Raw genomic sequence first — 20,418 nt, 5'->3', positions numbered from 1 at the left:
AGTGAGCTGAGCCTACAGACCATGGAGGGACTTTGTGAGTTTGTGTCTCTTTTAGAGCGGCAAGAGGTTTTATTGTTTCATATTATTTAGGTTTTATTGTTTAATAAACAGTTTTTTCCACTTTTCTCCAAGGAGGTATTTTATTTTCCCTGAACCAGTTGGGGGAAGGGCCGATTGAATCTGCTGTCTTAAAGGAACCCCTTTGTGGGTTCTCTCCCAAATTTGCCCTGAACCAGGACAAGGTCTTTTCCAACTTCATGGATTCCATGATTTTAATTTCCTATTGCCCAAGGGTGTCTTCTGTAGCCAAATGGTGAAAAACTAGGGAAAAGACCAAGATTTTGGAGACAGTGGGGTAGAAACCCCACCAAAAAAGGTTCTTCCCTTCCACCTAAGCAGTGGATCCTCAGCTGGTACGGACAAGGAAATCCTTTTCTTTTGGCCTTGATTTTGTTTTAATTTCTATTTATCCCTTTAAAATATCCAATATTGAGGTAAAAACAGACACTGAACTAAGACTTGGGTGTGGTCAGGGTAGGACACATGGACACATGGAGAGAGACTTGGGGACACATGGATATTAACAGGGATGTGGCCATTTGTGGGGACATGGGGGGACACGGGCATGGATGGAGATGTGGGGGACAATGACAGGGATGGAAACATGGTGGGGAGACAGCCATGGGTGAGGACATGGTGGGACATGGGCAGTGACATGTGGGGACATGGCCATGGCCGGTGCCATGGGGGGAACTTGCAGGGGATGTGGGGGATGCTGGGTTTGAGGGGGTTGAGGGTTCCTGGGAGGGACTTGGGTCTTGCTGAGGCCTTTGGGGACCCCAGGCTGAGCAGCTCCAGCTGTGCTGGGAGACCCTGGGGGAGGTTCTGGGGCAGCTGCTCAAGGACCCCCTGACCTGGAGCCCCAGCCAGGCATTGGGCTCCTGGAAGGGGATGAACATCCGTGTCCCCAGGAGGGAAATCCCAGCACCCCCAGGGTGTCAGGGGCAGCTCAGAGGCCGCAACAGGGAGGGGAGAGCCAGAGAGAGCTGTCACACTTCTAAGCTAAACCCCAAAAGTCCCAAAACTGAGGGATTCCTCCCAGGAAAAAGCAGCCAGGAGCTGCTAGAATAGACGGAAAGGGGGAATGTGACCCTCCAGACTGAGCAGGAGGGGCCTGCATCCCCCAAAACCAAGCCCAGGGGTGAGGGCTGGGGCTGGGGGCACAATGGGGAAGGGGTGGAAGAGCAGGGGAAAGAGGATTCAGAGCGCGAGAGGGATGGGATCCCCAAACTGAGTTGGGAGGGGGCTTTGTGTTGGAGGAATTATGAGTGGGGGAAGGGAATGGTGGGGATGGAACAGAAAAAGAGCAGTTCCATGGGGATCCATTTGTGTCCCCATCATTCGATTCCTGGAGTGATTCCCTGGGGCTCTGGGGGGGTATGGATCCGCACTGGGTGGGTCCCCAAGCCCCCTGCCCATCCCTGGGGGGTTCATGGGGGGTTCCCTCCACCCAAATGCTGGTGATGCTGCAGCCATGGGGGAGAGGTGGGATCTGGAATGGGCAGGGAAGGAAGAGCAATAGGAAGAGGAAGGAGAGGAGGAGGAGGAGGATGGAGAAAAGGAGGAGCAGGAACAGGAGGAGGAAGAGGAGGAGCCCCAGCAGAACCACGCTTTTCCTGCCTGCCTGCTGAGTCTGCAGCTCCCCTGGCCCTGGCAGCATCGATCCCCCAGATCCCACAGGTGAGCAGGGAGGGGGAACTTGCCCCAAATCCACTGGGGGGGCCTCTGGGAGGATTTGTTTGCAGGGTAGGGGATGTTTGGATCTTGCAGGACCCCAAGGGTGAGACACAGATGCCCCTTTGGAGACTTGTGCAGGGTTCCGGTGGCAAACTGGCTGGGGAGGTGGTACCAGTTGTGGGGGGACATTGGCATCAGAGTGGGGAGAGCAGCAAAGGCCAATTCTGGCAGCCTGGAGGGGTGGGGGAGGCTGGAGATGAGCAGGGTCTGGGCCTGCCTGACTGTGAACAGGGCTGTTACTTCTGGAGCTGTACTTGGGCAGGAGGACCAAGGGCTCACCCACTGTTTTTCCCCCAAGCCAGGATTTGTCAATCCCAAACTTTGTCTGGATAGAGCTGGAGGAGGCTGCCAGGAAAAGGAAGATGGCCTGGGACACTGAGGCAGGTGAGGAAGAAGTCACTGCCCCTTTCCCCCTCTCCTCTGCTCTGTGTCTCAGCCCAGCATTGCCCCTGACTGCAGGACAGCCCCACTGCTGACAACGTCCTGCCAGGGATGAATTGGTGGGATCCCTTCCCCTTCCCTCTAGCACAGAGGCAAATCCCATCCTCTCCTTGTCCACAGCTCCTTCCTCTTCTCTTTCTGTCCTTCTTCCTTCCTCATTCCTTCCTCTCCTTTTCTTTCCTTACCCCAGGCACTGAGCAGCAGATGGGGACCAGGGAGGACAAATCCCTGTGGTATTCACATTTCTTGCAATAGAGACATAATTCTCTCTCACAGGATTTTTCCTGGGAAGCTGTGGAAAGGCTGAGAAAGCTTAGAAAGGAAGAAAACAATTCTTATCTCACTTGCTGCACCTGCTGTTTGGCACATGTGGAATGTGTTATTGAGATTGTTTACTGAGAGTGATTTGTTAATTGGACTGTAGTGATGGTTGTTTGGACTGATTGACCAATTAGGTCAAAGCTGGGTTGTGACTGTCTGGAAAGGGTCAGAGGGTATTTTTAGTATGTAATTTAGTATAGATTTAGTATAGCAATAGTGTAATGTAGTATAATATAGTATAGAATAAAGCATCTGTTCAGCCTTTACAATCATGGAGTCAGAGCACATATTTCCTTGGATGGGTGAGACAAAGTAGAAATTTAACAGGATAGAAATGCATTTTTGGATATAGGTGAAAAGTGCTGTTCTGAGCCTGTAACTTGTTTATCTGTGCTTAAGGCTCCCTGTTCTCACAAGAGAGGAAAAAAATCAAAGAAAAAATCTTGTGCTCACAGAATGGCCTCGACCAAGAGAAGGAATTCAAACTCCCAAGATAAGCAGAGGCCCCTTTGTCAGGGCCAAAGGCTGAGGCTGACCAGAGAGCTCTCTGCGCAAAGGGCAAGGACTGATAAAAACTAATTGCAACCTGTAACGTGAAATCAGTAAAATGAATATGAATGAGACTATATGCATATGTATAAGCAAGGGGGAATTCTCAGGGGTGCGCGTGTCCTTTAGGGGGAACAACGATTCCCACATGCGTCCAGTGCTAAACATACCGGCTTTACAACTTTTTACAAAGTTGTGGAGTTTCCCCTTTTTTTCCACTAATCATTTTGGCGAGCCAGCTAGGAGATTGACTGTCCCTGCAGGGGCGGAAGGGAGGACGGACTCCTGGGCGCTCCCTGGGATTTTCCTGGAGGAGCTCTGCTCCATCTCGGCTTGCCTCCTGCGGATACAGACAATGACCTGCTGCTGTGCGGATACATGGTATGTCTGTCAAAGGGCCCAGGGGAGATAGTGCTGCTGATAAGTCACTCAGAGACATCTGAGTGCACAGCCTCGTCCCTGTGCTTGCAGGCAGCCATCGATCAGGAGCACGGTCAGCAGCAGAGGTTCCCGGTTGATAGCGCGACTGGGAACGGGTTCATTGTTCAATGGAGCGGCCGCTAGCGACTCTGGGGTGAGCCGAGTGAACCCGAACTTTGTGTGCTTGTGGTGTCTTGACATTGTATGGCTAATGCATTGTGTGGTTAATGTTAGCGTGTTTATAATCGTGTGAGTGCGTGGTGTATAAAACAGACCGAGCGAGTGAGTGAGTGAGTGTACCCACGGCGTGCGGGGGCAGTTCTACCCGTGTCTGAAGCAGCCAGGTGAGGCCCAGAGCACTGGCTGGGGCAGGCTGTGAGGGCAGGGAGTAGTGGAACAAGTGGAGAAACGTGGGTGAGGACATTTATTAATTTATTGTGTTTAAAGGTGATGATGTGTGATTTGTGTAGATTGTGCACGTTTTAACCATGGCTAGAGGGGATTTCTCTGCCCCCGCAGTTTGGACTTGGTCCCTGGAATTTTACTGTGTGCTGTTATTTTGATTGTGTCCAGAGTGTGTGAGGACCAGAAAAAGCTGATAAGCTGATGTGGGTAGATGATGAAATGTTGTATTTTGGGTTGTGTCGAGAAAAGTGGGCACTCTTAAGAGATACCCCTTTCCCAGTGAGTTTGTGTGGTTCCTCCCCCACATTGTGGTAATTTGATTGTGGTATTGTAGGCTTGTGTTTGTGGAGATTTTAGGATTTTGTTTGCAACAAGTGAAGCATTTTACGCGGAAAAACTGCAGTATGGTGATTTATGTTTAACTGTGATAAAACAAATTAAAGGAATTCGAGGAATTCCCCTCCCACAGCAACCTAAGCCCTGACTCTTGTGAATTTGAGATGCAGGGTGTCTGTGTCTGTGTCTGTGTTTGTGGGCATATCAGAGTTTTTGCTGTAACAGGCACAGCTTTTTGCAAGGCAGCAAAGTGAGTGTCAGTAGAAACAATGCTTGAATTAGATTGTGCGGGAAGAGAACTGGGAAAGAATGAGATTTTGTAAAGCAGAGTTTAGGTGGAAGAGACCTGTGGGATCTCAGGATTTGAGTCCTGGGATGCAGGGCCCCCGAGACCACCCTTGGGGGGCCCGGGAGTCCTGGAATGTTGCCAGAAGTGTCTGGTGGCAGGACTTTGACCCTACACGGGAGACGACACCTTTATGAAGATAAGAGGGCCTCACCGGGGTGAAGGGTGGAAAGATTAGCTAATTAGAGGGTGAGAAACAGGGTTTAGGATTTATGTACAGGGGGGTTTAGAGGAGTAAGATGGAGGAATTGGGGTGTGTCCTACCCTCCTTCTTCTTCCTCCTCTCCTCCATCTTCTTTGGCCACGGTGGCACCTTTGGATTGGTTATTACTAAGAGTACACCGAGTTATAACAATAGATGGTATTGGGGAAAAATGATAAATATTGTATACGTAGCAAGGGGTATAAAGATACGTGGCGGTCAGGGGGACGACACAGTGTGCCCATGGCTGACTGCTGAGAGGATCTTTGTTCGGCTGAAAGAACATCTTTTAGATAAACAATTAATAAACATAAAACCAGAAAGAAGAACTGAAGCCTCTTCTCGTCCTTCGATACGCGGGCTGCCCCAAGGCCACCCCGGGCCTTCCAGGCCCCTCAAACAGCCGAGATAAACCGGACAATTGGCGTCCCTGGGTGGGCACCACCACCCTCAAAGCCCTGAAGAAAAAGAGAGAAGAAGAGACAAAAAAGCCAACAGAGACTGCAAAAAAACAGCAGTCACTGAGAATTCCATCTCTCAGTTTCTGCCGAAGACAATTCGTAGCAGAACAGCCCGGACTGGAACCAGAAGGCGCCCTGGGACCACCTCTCGTGATCTGCTGGACAGAGACCGAGACGTCCAGACTGCTCTGAACAACAGATTCGGTAAGAAAGCCTGAAAAAATAAGAACATGGGGGGCACACTTTCCCAGGAACAACGGGAAATTTTGTCCGCCCTACAGGGTGTGACAGAAACGTATACAGAGGGAATTCCAAAGAAAGAATTAAAACAATTATTACTATGGGCAAGGCTAAACTACCCACTGGCAGAAACGTGCCTGCTATTTGAAGTGGGGTTCTGGCAGGAAATAAATAGACACTTATATTTCTTAGCTACTAAAAAAGATGAGACAGCGTTGAAGCTGCTGTCTCCTGCAAGAATAATGCTGGAAGGGATTTCTATGCAAACGAAATTCCAGGACCCCCAGACGCAGCAGACGTCCGGGGGGGAGGCCTCTCTGAAAGGGGGGGGGGGGGGGAAGGCCCCGGGAAAGAAAAAATTAGCTCTGGCCTTAAAAGGCCGAGAGGAAAATGTTCTTGGAGAAAAAGAGCAAGAAATATTATTAAAATACCCAGTCCCAAAACCCAGAAACCCCGGGAAACCCCCAAAACGTCCAAAAACCCCAGAGAGCATGGAGGACTCAGGGACAGAGGCGGGGGAGAGGGGACCGGGGGGCGCGCTTTCTCGCGATGCCGCGGCAACGGAGCAGGGAAGCCAGGCTGCAGCGGAGCAGGCGGGGAGCGCGGGTGAAGAAAAAACAGAGGATACGTGTTTTCGCGCGGCTTTGCTTGACTCGGGGCCGGGGGCAGCGGCAGCCCCGACCGGCGGGGATGCGGGGGCGTGTGCGGCAGGCGGAGTTCGCGAGGGCTCGGGAAAGCCACGGACCGGGGCCGGGGCGTCTGACCCAGGCAGCGAAAAAGGGGAATTTATGCTGCCCCAAAAAGCTGCCATGCGGGGACGTAGGAGGCGTGCGGTTGTGATATCAGAGCCCATGCGTAGATCCGCCAGGATTGCGGAACGCACGCGGCCGCCGGCGGGAGGGAGGCTGCTTGTACCAGAAAAAGGGGAAATAGACACGGGGACGGAGGAGGAGGAGACAGAGTCAGGAGCAGACCAAAGGGGAGATATCTCAGGGGTGGAACAAGATGGAGACAGTGAAAGTAGTTCGGGAGACACAGGGAGCGGCTCGGAGAGCCCGCAGACGCAGACAGCGCAGCCCGGGCGGGAGCGGGACACACCCCCTGTAACATCCCGGGCGGGGAGGGGCCGCGTTAGGGAGTTCATATCCCGGGGCCCCCCGCCTTCTCCAGACTTGGTGCCCTTGATCAAAACCCTTGGAGTCCAAGACTCACCCCCTCAGGAGAGACGTTCTGGTGTTCAAACCCCAATTTCAGTTGAATTAAAAGCCGAAAACACACGGTCCGGAACGGGGCGACCAACATGGCCGCCGACAGGAAGTGAAGCAACAGAGTACGCTACGTCACCAGAGCCAGGGAAGCCGGTGACAGCGCCATCTGGTGGCTGGAAGACAGAAGTGCACGCCATGCCGGATTGGCTCGGCGGAGCCACAGCGCCATCTCGTGGCGAGACTGCAAAAATGCAACAATTTTTCCCAACATTATATAAAAAGAAAAGCATTTTAAAGAAAACAATGCCAGCACAACAAAGGGATTATCCATCGACTTCAAGGTTTCATGAAGATGATGAAAGCTCAGATGAAGAACAGCTACAAGAAGGAAATGTTATAAGGATCACAGCATCAGAAGGGGTTCCTATATGGATGCTGTCAGCAGCAGAAGCAACAAAGAGCTTCTTGCATTCAGTGGACACCACAAAAAAGAAACATCAACGGGATCCTCAAGCTTCCTTTTCGGATTTGGGAGCGAGGCCAAAAACCTCAAGGCGAAGAATGAGACGTGATGAACCAACAACATCCACAGCACCATTATTTATACAAATTCCAACGGAACCTGAAGAAGAAGAAGAATTTCAGGGGCCAGTGAAGACGATGGATTGGAAGCGAATCAGAAAAGCGTTGGCAAAAGAAAAGCATTTATTCCCGGGATCAGGGGATCTGACAATGCCAGTGACATATGATGCCCAGGGACAGAACCCGAGGTGGGAAAGGATGGGTCATGAAATACTCAAGGATTTAGGGAAGGCGGCTCAAACTTTTGGGCTGAATTCACAATACTTCAAACAGCTATTAAGAGGGACATTCGCTACATATGATCTCACACCATATGACATTCGAAGTATTGTGGCAATGATTCTCACTGACACTCAAAGCCTCGTCTGGGAAAAAAGGTGGAGAAAATATCTCGCTGAATTACGGAACAGATACCAAGGTGGGCCAAATGCAAACCTCACAGAGGGGCAGTTAGCAGAAGATCCTCCAGATGACAACCCAGGGGAACAAGCAGCGCGGCTCCCACGAAGAGTATTAAGTGACATCAAGGAAGCAGTGAGGATGGCAATTATGCAAATCGCACCAACAGGAGCTCCAGAAGTCCCGTTCTCTTGCATCAAGCAAGGTCCCACAGAGCCATTCATGTCGTTCATCGATCGACTCACGCAAGCCGTGGATCGACAGGTGACGATAGAAGAAGCAAAGAGGCCTCTCTTGGAAAGCTTAGCCTTCGGCAATGCCAACCCGGATTGTCAACGGGTGATTAGCGCCATGCCAGGACGGCCATCCTTGGCAGAGATGGTGGAGGCATGCAGCAAGGTGGGAACACCTCAGCATGTCGCAGCGATTGTGAAGAATGAATTGAGAGAGGAATGGGAGAATCAATTAAAGGGACATTCAGAAAAGCAAACAGAGGACAAGACCCTGGAGAAGATGCTGGAAAAAATACTGCATCAACAGAATGAGAACATCAACAAAGTTCTTGCGACGATGCAGAAAAAGAACAATCCCCCAAGAGGACAGTGCTATAGATGTGGGGAGCTTGGGCACTTGAAAAGGAACTGTGCACAAACACATACGCCAGCGCTGGTACAGAAGGCGGAGAGGCCAGTTTGCGCACGGTGCGGGAGAGGAAGACATCCTGCGAAAGAATGTTATTCCCGAACAGACGTGGATGGAAATCCGTTACCGTATCCGGGAAACGCCAGGCGGAGCGCGGACCAGAGCGCTCAGACACAAGTACTGGCGGTGTCGCAAGAGCAGACGGGGCAATCATCAGTGAGCGACAAGCAGACGCCCTCAGCAAAACCCTTAGCCGATTCCACAGCGACCCAGACCTCCTCCCACCAGGGGCACAGTGCACATTGGCAGCTTCAAAATTAGTATGCTTTCTAGACGAAAGTCATGCGGAAATACCAACAGGTGTCCGCGGGGACTCATATAAGAAGCAAGATTTCTTGATAATCGGACAAGATAAATGCAGTATTCTTGGACTCATTGTCTATCCAACAGTTATCTCAGCGGACAAAAATACAGAATTGACAGTGTTGGCAAGAGCACTTCGTCCACCATTGACTGTACCAGAAAACACTGTGGTTGCGAGAGCCTTTGCACTGCCGCCACATGCAGTTGGAGAGGTCATGTCAATCTTCGACGAAGAAGGTTTCCCTATGAAGGAACATGTTGAAGTACATACAACATGGGTGAAGCACATAGGTCGAGACCGACCCACGCTCACATGCCAATTGACATGCGGGAACGGAACAATAGCGATCACAGGCATGCTCGATACAGGGGCGGATGTAACAGTGATATCATACATCTTTTGGCCACGCAGCTGGAGCTTGGTCGCGCCACTGGGTTCTCTCTCAGGCATAGGAGGAGCATCTCTGTGTCTGCAAAGTGAGAATTCTGTCGTTGTCACGGGACCAGGAGACAAGACGGTGGTCATTCGTCCTTTTATTGTCCAAAAGCCGATCACAGTCTGGGGTCGAGACCTTTTGGCACAATGGGTGCGAAGATCGAAGTGGATTTTTAGTAGGGGTCACTGCAGCACTCCCCACACTGAAACTGACATGGAAAACCAATAAACCAGTTTGGGTGGATCAGTGGCCCCTTGAGCGGAAAAAGTTGAGTGCTTTGAGAAACCTGGTCCGAGAACAATTGCAGGCGGGACACATCAAGCCAACAGACAGCCCTTGGAATTCTCCAGTGTTTGTCATCAAGAAAAAACTATCGGGCAAATGGAGATTGCTACACGATCTCAGGAAGATCAACGACGTCATAGAAGACATGGGACCGCTTCAATTGGGACTTCCATCTGTCTCAATGATTCCCAGGGATTGGCAACTTGTGGTCATTGACCTCAAGGATTGTTTTTTCAGTATCCCACTCCATCCAGATGACGCTCCGAGATTCGCCTTTTCAGTTCCGAGTATCAACAAGGAAACGACTCTGCAGCGGTACCATTGGGTCGTTCTTCCACAGGGCCTCAAAAATTCTCCGACGATCTGCCAATGGTACGTGGCACGAGCTTTGGCACCAGCACGGAAGAAATTTCCAAAGGTAAAGATCATTCATTACATGGATGATTTGCTCATTGCAGCATCAACACAACAGGAGCTGCAAGAAGCTCGTGACTGTGTGATCGCAGAGGTGCAAAAGGCAGGTCTAGAAATCAGCATTTCGAAGATTCAAGAGGTTGCACCTTGGAAATATCTAGGGTGGAAAATTTCAGAAAGAACAATAAAGCCTCAAAAGGTGGAGATCAGCACCAAGATCACCAATCTGCACGATTTGCAACAGCTTCTGGGAGAAATCAACTGGATGAGGCCGGTTTTGGGAATCACAAACAGCGACATCCCAGCGTTGCTCGATCTTTTGAGAGGAGACACAGACATTCGGTCTCCCAGGACACTCACGCAAGAAGCAAAGAAGGAATTGGAGAAAGTTGCAGACGCGATACAGAAGAGGCAGGCACATCGATTTGTTCCAACGTTGCCTTTTCAGTTGGCAGTGCTGGGGAAGAAAACACAGTTCCATGGTTTGATCTTCCAATGGGACGAGTCGCAAAAGGACTCTTTGATAATCATAGAGTGGATTTTCCTACCACACAGGCCCGCAAAAACAATTCTTACAGATTTGGAGATGGCAGCACAGATCATCATAAAAGCGAGAACAAGGTTGCTGACGATGGCAGGAAGAGAATTTTCAACCATCAGGTTACCCTTGAAACAAGACTATTTCGAGTGGGCGATGCAACAATCGAAAGACCTGTTAATCGCATTGCTGGCGTTCCCGGGAACTTGCACAATCCACTTTCCGCAACACAAGATACTGCAATCGCAAATATGCTATAAAACAAAACCAAGAATAAGTGAAGAACCTTTGGACGGGATCACAGTGTTCACGGATGGCTCAGGGAAGACACACAAGTCAGTGATCACGTGGAGAGACTCAACGACAGGGGATTGGGAATCTGATGTGAGGAAGGTTCAGGGCTCTCCACAAATTGTGGAGTTGGCAGCTGTTGTCCGAGCATTTCAGTTGTTCAAACAACCTCTCAATCTGGTGACAGACTCCGCATATGTTGCGGGTGTGGTCAGGAGATTGGAAGGTTCGCTCTTGAAAGAAGTCAGTAATGGGGTTTTATACTCCTATCTGACGAGCTTGAAGGCATTGCTAGAGGGCAGGGAAAGAGAATATTTTATCACACACATTAGAGCGCACACGACACTTCCGGGATTTCTAGCGGAGGGAAATGCTCGAGCGGACAGGTTGACAATGCCCATTTCGCAAACACTGCCGGACATTTTTGAGCAAGCAAGGTTAAGTCATGCGTTTTTTCATCAGAATGCACAAGCGCTGATGGAGTCCTTTCGTCTCACAAAGACTCAGGCGAGGGAGATCATTAGTGCTTGCCCAGACTGTCAGTTTGTGCAGCCACCTTCTTCCACCGGAGCTATCAATCCGCGGGGGCTGCAAAGTCTTCAGTTGTGGCAAGCTGATGTCACGAAATATCCATCTTTTGGGAGGCTCAAAAATGTTCATGTTTCTGTAGATACATTCTCAGGTGCAGTCTTTGCTTCAGCACATGCAGGGGAAACAGCAGACCATGCTTGCCGACATTTTCTGCAAGCATTTGCAGCATTAGGTGTGCCTCAGGAGATAAAAACAGATAACGGTCCAACGTATACAGGCAGGGTGCTTGACAAATTCCTGAAAAAATGGGGTGTCAGACACACGTTCGGTATTCCACATTCACCCACAGGTCAAGCGATCATTGAAAGAACACATCACACCCTGAAATCCCTTCTGGACAGACAGAGAAGGGGTGAACCAGAGGCAACACCTCACATGAAATTAAATAAGGCACTGTATGTGTTGAATTTCCTAAATAGCTCATCCTCGGAACCTAATCCACCAATCGTGAGACACTTTCTAAATAGCACACAGGCAAAGCTAAGGGAAAACCCCTTGGTTTTGATCAGGAACCTAGAAACAGGACAAATAGAGGGTCCTTTCAGACTAATCACTTGGGGCAAGGGTTTTGCTTGTATCTCCACAGATCGAGGTCTAAAGTGGGTGTCGGCGCGGCACGTGAAGCCATTCCGGACGCGAGAACCTGAGAACACTGATCCGAGAAACAAAGAGACGAGTACTCAGACAGAAGTCGAGACTCAGGCCGGAAAGAGCGATCCCGAAGAAAAATAAAAAGAAACTAAGGACTTTGGGGATTTCTGTATAAAAGCGTAATAATGAGTGTCATGATGCTTATGTGCATCATTCTTTCATTCATTGCAGCAAGTAAGGGAGAAGATTTACCTGTAAATCAGCCAAGGCAAAATCTATGGGAGACTTTGGCTCAAGCAGCAAATCTAGATAGTATTTGCCTGACACATTCGAGGCCAGGAAAACCATTTTCTGCATGCATGGTTGGATTGCCAGTGGACGAATGGCCAGTTCCAGGGCATTCCGCAGTTAACATTTCACAGGTCATTGAAAATCCTGTGAAAGAGTGGTGTGCTTGGACACATCTACTTCCTGTGGCTTCTACAGAACCTCAGGAATTGGAGATTTTTGGGTCCATGACAATGGAATTCTGCATGCAGTTTGAAGTTCCGGAGGCCACGAAGGCAAAAACTATCGATTTGACTCCCAATCATGAGTTTTATAAGAATGCATCGGCTTGGTGCAAATATACAAAGAGAACTGCCAAAGGATCAATCCAAGTCCCAGTGCAATTGCCACGGGGTTTGTTTTTAATTTGCGGGGACAGAATTTGGCACGGCATTCCTGCTAATGCCACGGGAGGTCCATGCAGCATTGGGGAAATTTCAATGCTGTCGCCTGATTTGAACATGTTAAGAGAGAAAAGGCGCAGAGGAAAAAGATCAATCCAAAACTATGCGACAGATTGCGATGACGAAGTATTTTCTTGGGATAAGAAAACAAGCATTGCTACGGCAATTTTCTCACCTCAAACAGCATCAGGGGTGGCTTTAACTCAGATCGACCACATGGGTTGCTGGTTGAGCAAACATGCACGATCTGTGTCTGTCGCATTGGATGACATGCTAAGAGACGTTAGTGGTATAAGACAGGCGACTCTTCAAAACAGAGCTGCAATCGATTATCTATTGCTCGCTCATGGACATGGGTGTGAAGAGTTTGAAGGGATGTGCTGCATGAATCTCTCAGATCATTCAAAATCAATTCATGAAAGTATTAGAAACATAAAAGACAGCGTAAATAAGCTTGGCGAGATCACGGGATCATGGATTGATCAGCTGGCAGATTTCTTTGACATTTCTCCTATTTGGAGAAGAATTTTAAGGATGGGGTTTTATGTTTTAATAGTCCTACTAGTCCTCATGATTGTCGTCCCGTGCATTTTTGTATGTCTGAAGCGCGCCATGAATCGGGTGATAAAAGAGGTCTTCTTGGTGCAAACAGAAGGGGGAGATGTGGGATCTCAGGATTTGAGTCCTGGGATGCAGGGCCCCCGAGACCACCCTTGGGGGGCCCGGGAGTCCTGGAATGTTGCCAGAAGTGTCTGGTGGCAGGACTTTGACCCTACACGGGAGACGACACCTTTATGAAGATAAGAGGGCCTCACCGGGGTGAAGGGTGGAAAGATTAGCTAATTAGAGGGTGAGAAACAGGGTTTAGGATTTATGTACAGGGGGGTTTAGAGGAGTAAGATGGAGGAATTGGGGTGTGTCCTACCCTCCTTCTTCTTCCTCCTCTCCTCCATCTTCTTTGGCCACGGTGGCACCTTTGGATTGGTTATTACTAAGAGTACACCGAGTTATAACAATAGATGGTATTGGGGAAAAATGATAAATATTGTATACGTAGCAAGGGGTATAAAGATACGTGGTGGTCAGGGGGATGACACAGTGTGCCCATGGCTGACTGCTGAGCGGATCTTTGTTCGGCTGAAAGAACATCTTTTAGATAAACAATTAATAAACATAAAACCAGAAAGAAGAACTGAAGCCTCTTCTCGTCCTTCGATACGCGGGCTGCCCCAAGGCCACCCCGGGCCTTCCAGGCCCCTCAAACAGCCGAGATAAACCGGACAGAGACCAAGACAGGCACTTTATAATTTATGTTATTCTAAGGAAACCAAGGCTACTCAGAGAGCTCTAAGGAATTTAGTAGCAACCGGTCACGAGAAGCAAAGAAGTAACAGGATGTCTGAATTATTAGAAAAGAGACTTTCAAGTAATTTAAGAAACCCAGCAGAAATCATTAAAGCTGAGTGAGTTCAGCCTATCTTATACCCCAATACTTTCATTTAAGGCAAAGAGTTGGGATGGGGTAGAAAGATGGGAGTTAAGAAAATGGAATTTTTAGTAGACATGGGGGCAGCAAACTTAGTGTTAAATAAAGCCTCAATGCCTGTAACAGATGATTATGTTATGGTAAGGGGGCAACTGGCCAATCTGAAAAATCATATTTTGCAAACCATCAAAATATTCATAGTTTTTTGTATGTGCCCAACTCTCCAAAGTCCCTGTTGAGCAGGGACTTGTTGGAGCAGCTGGAAGCAAAGATCACATTTAAAGATGGAGAGATTATTTTAGAGGTAAAGGATCAAGAATATGGAGATATATTGAGCTTAATTTTAACAATTAGTGAAACTGAAATTGAAAATAAGGATGAAATTAACAAGAAAATAATGGATCCAATGTTTCCTGGGGTATGGGCCTCTAACATAGCAGGGAGGGCAGAGAATGCACCTTTCCTTAACCAAGTTAAGGAAAACAACCAGCTAGGGTCAGGCAGTACACCTTGTGGCAAACCCATACACCCTACTAACGTGTTTGGCACCTGAGCTACCCTCGTTTACTGTTTTAGATCTGAAAGAGGCCTTCTTTTGCCTCCCTATTCATGAAGCCAACCAGAAAATTTTTGCATTCAAATGAGAAAACCCTAAAAGCAGGCGCAAAACCCAGCTCACATAGATTGTGAAGGCCTCAAGGCCTTCAAGGCTTCAAAATTCCCCTGCTCTGTTTGGAGAACAACTTACAAAAGACCTAGAGCCCCAGGAAGCTCCACAAGAAGAAGGAAGGCTATTACAGTATGTGGATAATCTCTTGATATCCACTCAGACAAGGGAAGCATGTGTGGCCTGGACCGTGAGCCTTTTGAATTTCCTACGGCTCCAAAGATACAGAGTATAAAAAAAAAGAAAAAAAAAGGCAGAGGCAGTGAAACAGAAAATAATCTACCTGGGGTATGAGGTCAGTGCTGGGCAAAGGACTCTGTAGTCACTAACCTGGTGAACCCAGCTTCTTTTCTCAGTGGGATCAAGGAGAAGCAGCACACCACGATTGCCTGGAGACCATTGAAGCTACTTACTCCAGATGGCCGGACTTGAAGGACACTCCTTTGGATGGTGCAGAGACCTGGTTCACTGATGGGAGTAGCCACGTTGCCAGTGGAAAGCGACGTGCTGGATATGCAGTCACTACCTGCAGAGAGGTAATAGAATCTGGACCCTTACCAACACGCACCTCTGCACAGAAGAACAAAATAATTGCACTGATTCCTTTTCCTTTTGCCTTAGAAATGGCAGGAGGAAAGAGAATAAAATCTATACAGACCCATGGTATGCATTTGGAGTTGTGCATGCACATGGAGCCACCTGGAGAGAGGGGAGACTGCTCAACCTCACAAGGAAAGACCATCAAACATGCACAAGAGATGATCGGGATAGTCGGGCTGCTGGAAGCAGTTCAGCTGCCTGAAAAGGCAGCAATTATGCATATAAAGGCACACCAGAGAGTGAGCTCAGAATTGGAAGAAGGAATTGAGCTGGCGGATAGAGAGGCAAAGAAAGCAGCAAAAGGTGAAGTAACTATTGAAGGAGCTCTGATTCCAGGTGGACAAATTTCCCTTGAAGGTAAGCCAGAATACAATAAGAAAGCTAGAAAACTAATCAAAGATCAAAAAGGGACATACAACCAAGAAGGGCGGGCTACCATTGAAGGGAAGCTGGTAATCCCTTCCCATTTCTTGTAGTCACTAGTAAGGGAGGAGCACCAGAAAACACACTGGGGAATGGATGCCCTGAACACCTTCTTGATTGAAAGAATCGTTGCCAGGAATTTATATGCCACTATTATTCAAGTGACAGTGTGATCTTTGCCTCCAGACTAACCCCAAAAATACCCCCAGACCAAAACTTGGTCAGACTGGGAGGGGCCATGGGCCTGGACAGCAGTGGCAAATTGACTTATCCATCAGACGGCAGAAGCTGTTGTTCCTTCCTGGAATGATTTTTGCTCGGAAGTGATTTTCTGCAGCACAAAACCACCATCCACTATTGACTTTCACAGGACAATGACACTCTTACAGAGATGCTGTCAAGTTGCCTTGTGTGCTTCTGGCTGTTTTTCTTGCTTTGTGGCTAGAAACATCAGCCCAGCGTCTGATGGCCAATGCTGCGGGTGCTGCCCGTCTGGCTGTGGCCAGCAGCTCGTGCCCAAACACAAGCGGGTGCCTTCTGGGCAAGGGGATGGACTGGCACGAGCAGCCATTTTCCCTGGTGAACCTGGGAGGCACCTGGGCAAGTGCAGAAGATTGGGATGACTCTGGCATGAGAGAACACGTGGTGTGTCTCTGATGGCGCTGCGAGCACTGCAAAGGAACAGCCAAGACAAGCACTGGAAGCAGACACATCCTGCCAATTTCTGCTTGTGAGAGTCTGTCCGAATTTTCCCACATCTGCCTCACGATCATCATTGGGGGACCACTGAAGAGAAGACCTCCATGTCTGAAATCTCTGGCTCCAAGGGAGAAAGTCATGTGCCTGAGACCTGAGAGTGTTGCTAAGCCATTGTTCTCACAGGTGTTGTTTGCTGTGTGCTGCACTGAGCCCGATGAGAAGAAGGGGCACTGTGCCCTTTGTGCAACAACAGCCTTGGGAGCTGTCCCACCTCTCGGCCTGGCTGGACTTCTCCTGAGTTTCAGGTGGTCCCCCCACAGAAGACCCTCACCTGTTTTACAACCACCGGGACAGACAGACTGAGATGGAAGGAGCCTCTCCATCAAGGACTGAGACATGGAACCCCCATGTGAAAAGGCCCCTCTGCTCCTTCCAAGGACTGGGAGTGAAACCCCCAGCCCGGGGCAGGTGTGTGGGGGAGCCAAGCTGACCAAAGCGAGATGTTTGCCTGCAGGTTGTGACCGCTGGACCAAGAAGACAATGGCTCTCGCTTACTGCTGAGAGCATGGACTACCTGTTACATCTATTCCTTATTGTATCTGTATCCCCCCGTCGCAATTTCCAATAGAGTTATCATAATAAAAACCTCTGAGTTAGCGAGAGACTTCGAGATCTCCCCGACGTAACAGGCGGATCCTTGACTGGACTGGACCAAAGGACTTCGTCTCTACATTTGGTAGCTCTATCCCCCTCTTTCTCTCTCTCTCTCTTTAGTCTCTCTCTTCCTCTCTCTTTTTCTCTCCCTTAATCCCTCTATCGCATTTTGCTGTGGTCATTCAATAAAGGTGCATTTGTTTCGATTATCATTGCAAACCCCCTTGTACCGTGATGGTTCTTTTTGCACCCTGAGATCAAATCCATGAACCATCGTGAAACCCATCCATGAGGATGGATCATGACACCCCCCGAGGACCCCTCCCCAAATTCGCCCCCAAAGCCCCCCCAGCACCCCCAGGCCCCACTAAAACTCCCTCAAGTTCCCCCCAGACCCTCCCCAAATCGCCCCCATACCTCCTCAAGACCCCTCAGCAAATTCCCCTCACGACCTTTCCAGGACCCCTCACCTGTCCCTGCGCCTCCTCAGCAGCTCCCGGAGCCCCCCGTCCTCTCCCAGCGCCTCCCCCGCTCTCTCCAGCGCCTCCTGCAGGACCCGCCCGAGCTCGGGGCGGCTCCCGGGGGTCCCTGAGGGGGTCCCGGGGGGCGGGGCGGGGAGGAGGGGGCGCCCGCTCCATGCCCAGCCCTGGGGTCAGGGGGCGCTGCTTCGGGCTCGGCTCTGATTGGCTGGAGCAGCACGGGGAGGGCAAGAGTTGCTGAGGCTCCCCTGGTGATTGGTTGGTTTCGTAGAGGGTGTCGTGATTGACAGTGGATGGGCGGGGCAGGCGGGCTTTGCCGAGGGGAGGCGCTTGGTGATTGGTTGGATAGAGGCAAAGAAGGTGGGAATTGCTGAGGGAAGACGCCCGGTGATTGGTCGGTTCAGGTCGAGAGAGGCGAGAGTAGCTGAGAGGAGGAACGTGGTGATTGGTTTGTTCGATGTGAGAGGCGGGCGTGTCTGAGGGGAGGCATGCAGTGATTGGTTGGATCCGTGCACAGAGAGGCTGGTGGTCCTGAGGGGAGACCCGCGGTGATTGGATGGTTTGGAGCAGGGCGCGCTGCTATTGGTTGGGAAAAGTCCAGGATTTTTAAGGGAACATTCCCGGTGTTTTCGGGGAAAACTCTCAGATTTTTAAGGAAAAATTCCCGATTTTTGCAGGAGAAACATTCCTGGAGCTTTTGACCCTATGTGACCCCACGTGGCCCCAAATACCTCAAATAACCCCAAAACACTTGAAAAAAAACCCAAATAACCCCAAACAATACCTAGAATTTCCCCAAATAAATTCTAACAACCCCAAAAAATGAAAAAAAACCTCCACCAAGTTAAAGCCAAAGAACCCCAAATTATATCAAGCACACCAAAAAAAAACTCAATATACACCAAAATTAACCCCAAGAACCCCAAATAATTCCAAATAAACCCAAATAAGCCCAAACAAACACTAATACTTCCAAATAAACTCAAATAATTCCAAATAACCCCAAATAAACAGAAATAAACCAAGTAAAACCCAAGATAAACCCCAAATAGTCCATCAATAACCCCAAACAAACCCTAAATAAACCCAAATAAACCCCAAGTAACCCCAGTTCCTCCCGTCCCCACCCCAAAACAGATCCCGACCAATCAGAACGCGCGGCACTGATGACGTTCCACTTGCTGGGCACAAACTCAGAGCACTGGCCCCGCTCAGCGATTTTCAGCCAATCAGCGCCCGGCCCGACTCTGACTCATCGCTTGCCAGCCACAGACCAAGGCTTCTCACTGTGGTACTCAGAGATCGCGGGGAAGGGGGGGGGGGGGTAATTTCCAGTTAATCAGAGCGAGTCTCGCTGATGACTCATCAGTTGCCAGGAACGGAATTTGGGGAAGGGGGGAAGGTGACCCTGGGGATGGGCTGGGGACCCCAAATTAATCCAAAATGGGGTCGGGACCCTAAAACGGAGCAGGAGGGGCCTGGAGCCCCCAAAACCAAACACGGGGGAGGGGATTGGGGGAACGATCGGAAAGGGGAGAGAGGGGAAAGGGGGGTGTGGGACCCCAAAATTGAGCTGGGAGGGGAATGGGACCCCCAAACAGGATGAAGCCAATTTTGTTCCTGGAATATGTAAAGTAGTTTATGGATACACGAAAAGCCTATTAATATGCAACAAGCTGATGTACTGGGAGAAAAGGACCGTAAAGCAAAGGTTGTTATGGCCACGAAGACCCCCCAGCTATTTTCAGGGACACCCCTTAATTAATCTGGTTTAATTACCTCCGCCTGTTGCATATTCATAGACCCTCATGCATAACCATAAACTAATTTACATCTTTCCGGAACTATTTTACATATTACACTAAGTGTCAGTATGAAACTCAAAACTTTCATTGGTTTGACTACAGCTTCTCAGAATTCTTACTTTTTCTTAGTCAAACCATGACAATGGCCCAGCCTTGGGGGTGTCTCCCCATTTCAGGAGGCTCCACTGAAATGGAAAATGAAAACCCCCTCCCTTTGATGATGATGATGATGGTTACATTAATTAATTTTGAAATTAAGGGGTTCTCAGGCAAAGATACGGGAGTAGAAATAACAGTTCTTTATTAGGAAAATTAAAAATACAAATGCAGTAGTACAAACAAAAAAAGACAGTGACACAGTCAGAATCCTCTGGGAATCCAGTGAAAAAGGTTGATCCTCTTGTTGCCTTCTGATAGAAGGCTGGCGACCTGGTTTCAAGAGACAGCACGGCGGCCCGTTCTCCAGGGCTGCTCGGGCCTAAGAAACACGCTAACACCAACGTGGTGGACGATCAAAGGCCTTTATTATCTCTTCTCATGGGGTTTTAAAGTCTAAGGGGCTTCTACGTCAGGCGAGGGTCTGTCTTTACCATCTATGGTTAGTAGGGAATGGAAACTTACAGGGAAAGTGGAAAATTACTGGCATGTGGTTTAGGGGGCTGCATTCCTATGTTAATTTTCTAATCTAAGGGAACAGGGGCCCTGTCTTCCCGTAACATCACGAGATCTGCCGAACGCCAGGCCCTATCTGCCACATCCTCTGGGAATCCAGTGGGCAAATATTTATCCTCAGGGAATCCAGTGGGAAAAGGTGGACAATCTGGGAATACAGTGGAAAAAAGGGTGATCCTTTGGCAATCCAGTGGGAAAAGCTGAAATTTTTGGAATCTGGTCGGAAAAAGGCTAATCCTCTAAGAATCCAGTGGGGAAAGGGCTGATCCTCTGGGAATCCACTGGGAAAAGCCTTGTCCTCTAGGAATCCAGTGGAGAATGAGGCTGATCCTTTGGAATCCAG

The 20,418-nt window shown here is 49.3% G+C and overlaps 1 protein-coding gene across 1 annotated transcript in view; it reads left to right on the top strand.

The window, feature by feature from the left end:
• Window positions 1-1,653: 1,653 nt before the first annotated feature.
• Window positions 1,654-20,418, top strand: part of LOC135461215 (zinc finger protein 239-like) — a 61,665-nt gene continuing 42,900 nt past the window's right edge. The window contains exons 1-2 of the mRNA XM_064738222.1: window positions 1,654-1,740; window positions 2,096-2,181. Coding sequence (XP_064594292.1) covers window positions 2,160-2,181 — 22 coding nt within the window. The 5' untranslated portion in view covers window positions 1,654-1,740; window positions 2,096-2,159. The remainder of the gene's footprint in view (window positions 1,741-2,095; window positions 2,182-20,418) is intronic.

Source organism: Zonotrichia leucophrys, unplaced genomic scaffold, assembly GCF_028769735.1.
Source record: "Zonotrichia leucophrys gambelii isolate GWCS_2022_RI unplaced genomic scaffold, RI_Zleu_2.0 Scaffold_222_82797, whole genome shotgun sequence".
In the NCBI taxonomy this organism is placed as follows: Eukaryota; Metazoa; Chordata; class Aves; order Passeriformes; family Passerellidae; genus Zonotrichia; species Zonotrichia leucophrys.
The sequence above is the reverse complement of the archived record's forward strand: the minus strand, read 5'-3'. Positions and strand labels throughout refer to the sequence as shown.